Source organism: Nanorana parkeri, unplaced genomic scaffold (genome assembly GCF_000935625.1).
Source record: "Nanorana parkeri isolate BGI_ZX_2015 unplaced genomic scaffold, ASM93562v1 scaffold10, whole genome shotgun sequence".
Lineage (NCBI taxonomy): Eukaryota > Metazoa > Chordata > Amphibia > Anura > Dicroglossidae > Nanorana > Nanorana parkeri.
In genome coordinates this window covers 2,991,799-2,996,009 of record NW_017306278.1, presented here as the reverse complement: position 1 = coordinate 2,996,009, position 4,211 = coordinate 2,991,799, and the positions used below count along the sequence as shown (strand labels likewise).

General features: G+C 54.3%; 1 protein-coding gene across 1 annotated transcript in view; it reads right to left on the bottom strand.

The window, feature by feature from the left end:
- LOC108785722 (RING finger protein 141-like) overlaps window positions 1–4,211 on the bottom strand; it is a 10,423-nt gene that overhangs the window by 2,301 nt on the left and 3,911 nt on the right. The window contains exon 4 of the mRNA XM_018554858.1: window positions 3,456–3,637. Coding sequence (XP_018410360.1) covers window positions 3,456–3,637 — 182 coding nt within the window. The remainder of the gene's footprint in view (window positions 1–3,455; window positions 3,638–4,211) is intronic.

Below are 4,211 nucleotides of genomic sequence, written 5' to 3'. Positions count from 1 at the left end.
GAATGTTCAGCTGGCAGTATAATCATGGCTGCTCTGTGGAGAGATCAAAGTAGGGAAGGATGAAAACACAGGCAGCAACCTTCCCACCTCCACATCCTATACAGACCACAGGCAGCCCTCTCTTACCTCCCCATCCTATACAGACCACAGGCAGCCCTCTCTTCCCTCCTCATCCTATACAGACCACAGGCAGCCCTCTCTTCCCTCCTCATCCTATACAGACCACAGGCAGCCCTCTCTTCCCTCCTCATCCTATACAGACCACAGGCAGCCCTCTCTTCCCTCCTCATCCTATACAGACCACAGGCAGCCCTCTCTTCCCTCCTCATCCTATACAGACCACAGGCAGCCCTCTCTTCCCTCCTCATCCTATACAGACCACAGGCAGCCCTCTCTTCCCTCCTCATCCTATACAGACCACAGGCAGCCCTCTCTTCCCTCCTCATCCTATACAGACCACAGGCAGCCCTCTCTTCCCTCCTCATCCTATACAGACCACAGGCAGCCCTCTCTTCCCTCCTCATCCTATACAGACCACAGGCAGCCCTCTCTTCCCTCCTCATCCTATACAGACCACAGGCAGCCCTCTCTTCCCTCCTCATCCTATACAGACCACAGGCAGCCCTCTCTTCCCTCCTCATCCTATACAGACCACAGGCAGCCCTCTCTTCCCTCCTCATCCTATACAGACCACAGGCAGCCCTCTCTTCCCTCCTCATCCTATACAGACCACAGGCAGCCCTCTCTTCCCTCCTCATCCTATACAGACCACAGGCAGCCCTCTCTTCCCTCCTCATCCTATACAGACCACAGGCAGCCCTCTCTTCCCTCCTCATCCTATACAGACCACAGGCAGCCCTCTCTTCCCTCCTCATCCTATACAGACCACAGGCAGCCCTCTCTTCCCTCCTCATCCTATACAGACCACAGGCAGCCCTCTCTTCCCTCCTCATCCTATACAGACCACAGGCAGCCCTCTCTTCCCTCCTCATCCTATACAGACCACAGGCAGCCCTCTCTTCCCTCCTCATCCTATACAGACCACAGGCAGCCCTCTCTTCCCTCCTCATCCTATACAGACCACAGGCAGCCCTCTCTTCCCTCCTCATCCTATACAGACCACAGGCAGCCCTCTCTTCCCTCCTCATCCTATACAGACCACAGGCAGCCCTCTCTTCCCTCCTCATCCTATACAGACCACAGGCAGCCCTCTCTTCCCTCCTCATCCTATACAGACCACAGGCAGCCCTCTCTTCCCTCCTCATCCTATACAGACCACAGGCAGCACTCTCTTACCTCCACATTCCAGATAGATCACAGGCAGCCCTCTCCCAACTCTGCATCCACATAGCTAACAGGCAGCCCCCACCCCACCAGCACATTCCACATAGACCACAGACAGCCTCCTCCCATCACTGCATCCCACATGGAACACAGGCAGCTCTTCCCACCTTTGCCTTGCATATGAACCAAGGTCAGCCCCCTACCACCACATCATCCCACATTGACCACAGGCAGCCCCCACCCCACCAGCACATTCCACATAGACCACAGACAGCCTCCTCCCATCACTGCATCCCACATGGAACACAGGCAGCTCTTCCCACCTTTGCCTTGCATATGAACCAAGGTCAGCCCCCTACCACCACATCATCCCACATTGACCACAGGCAGCCCCCACCACCACAACATTCCATATGCATCAAAGGCAGCCTTCTCCCCACACCACATCCCACATACACCACAGGTAGCTCCCTGCAACCTCCACATCCCACAGGCAGCCCTCTCCCACCACCACATCCCACATGGACCACAGGAAGCCCTCTACCACCTCTGCATCCCACATAGACCAATGGCTGCCCCCTTCCCACCACCACATGGACCACAGGCGGCCACCCTCCCCACGCCACATGCCTCCTGGACCACTTGCAGCCCCTTCCCATCTCTGCATCCCACTTAGACCACAGGAACCCCCTTCCCTACTCCGCATTGCATATAAACCACAGTCAGCCCACTACCACCACAGCTTCCCACATTGACCACAGTCAGCCCCCTACCACCACATCATCCCACATTGACCACAGTCAGCCCCCTACCACCACAGCATCCCACATTGACCACAGTCAGCCCCCTACCACCACAGCATCCCACATTGACCACAGTCAGCCCCCTACCACCACAGCATCCCACATTGACCACAGTCAGCCCCCTACCACCACAGCATCCCACATTGACCACAGTCAGCCCCCTACCACCACAGCATCCCACATTGACCACAGTCAGCCCCCTGTGCCGAGCTCAGTACAAACAGGCCGAGTCCAGGCGGACATGTGCCGAGCTCAGTACAAACAGGCCGAGTCCAGGCGGACATGTGCCGAGCTCAGTACAAACAGGCCGAGTCCAGGCAGACATGGGCAGAGCTCAGTACAAACAGGCCGAGTCCAGGCAGACATGTGCCGAGCCCAGTACAAACAGGCCGAGTCCAGGCGGACATGTGCCGACCCCAGTAGAAACAGGCCGAGTCCAGGCAGACATGTGCCGAGCTCATTACAAACAGGCCGAGTCCAGGCAGACATGTGCCGAGCCCAGTACAAACAGGCCGAGTCCAGGCGGACATGGGCAGAGCTCAGTACAATGAGGCTGTATACCAACATAATGCTTGCAATGGCAAACGGTTGTGGTCAACACCCTAGAAACAGGGCCGGTAAGGGGACCTGGATGGCAGAGGTTCGGTCGGGTGGCAGAGGTTCGGTCGGCAGAGGTTCGGTCGGCAGAGGTTCGATCGGGTGGCAGAGGTTCGATCGGGTGGCAGAGGAATTGGTTCGGGGGGCAGAGGTTCGGTCGGGTGGCAGAGGTTCGGTCGGGTGGCAGAGGTTCGGTCGGGTGGCAGAGGTTCGGTCGGGTGGTATTTCTGTCCTAACAGTATGGCCAGGACCATGTCATCACCAATGGTGACCCCAATATGTATCAATTAGGGATGCACAGATACCGGTTTTTCTGTATCGAGTACGAGAACTGATATTTTTTTCCTGTACTCGTCGATACGGAATACTGGAAGACCCATTCAGGAAGCCGGGTGGCGTGTAAAGACTCACTACCCGGATTCCTGATTAGCACTAGGTGACAAGAAAGCATGGAGCTGGCTTTCCAGCCAATCAGAAAGTGTGTGTGTGGCTGCGCGTGTGGGTGTGTGGATGTGTGTGTGTGTGTGTGTATGTGTGTGTGTGTGTATGTGTGTGGATGTGTGTGTGTGTGGATGTGTGTGTGTGTGGATGTGTTTGTGGGTGTGTGTGTGTGTGTGTGTGTGTGTGTGTGTGTGTGTGTGTGTGTGTGTGTGTGTGTGTGGATGTGTGTGTGTGTGGATGTGTGTGTGTGTGGATGTGTGGATGTGTGTGTGTGTGTGTGTGGTCACCTTGATACAGACAGGTATGGAGGGAAGAGAGGAGTCCGCGTACTTCCCCATTAGGATGCTGGCTTGGCAGGAAGACACAGAGGAGAGGTTCTCGGCGTTGTCGGCGTACGCGGTGCTCTGGGCGTAGACGTTGTCGGCGTGACTGGTGATGTCCTTGTAGAGTTGGATGAACTGGTAGAGGTTCATGATCCGGGACACCTCCACAGTGCCGCTGGTTTTATTAATCTGGAACACAGAGAACAATATAAAAGGACATTCCGCGAGTTCAGAGATACCGATACACGCAGCTACAAAGGTTTCTATTCACCCCAAATTTACTTTGCATACACCCCTCCGAGCTGAATTATTGGGTCATTCCTGCCTAACCTCATCCTGATAGAACAACCCCGGAGCTGGGAGTGTGCTAACAGTATCAAAAAAAACAGATCTGCCCAACTGCTTACATTCCCCTTAGCTATGAAACTCCGTTATTTAGCTGTATAATGTATTGCTGGGAGTTGTAGTCCTCTATAGCGGATGGTATTCTGCATTGCTGTATAATGTATTGCTGGGAGTTGTAGTCCTCTATAGCAGATGGTATTCTGCATCGCTGTATAATGTATTGCTGGGAGTTGTAGTCCTCTATAGCTGGTATGATTCTGCATTGCTGTATAATGTATTGCTGGGAGTTGTAGTCCTCTATAGCGGATGGTATTCTGCATTGCTGTATAATGTATTGCTGGGAGTTGTAGTCCTCTATAGCGGATGGTATTCTGCATCGCTGTATAATGTATTGCTGGGAGTTGTAGTCCTCTATAGC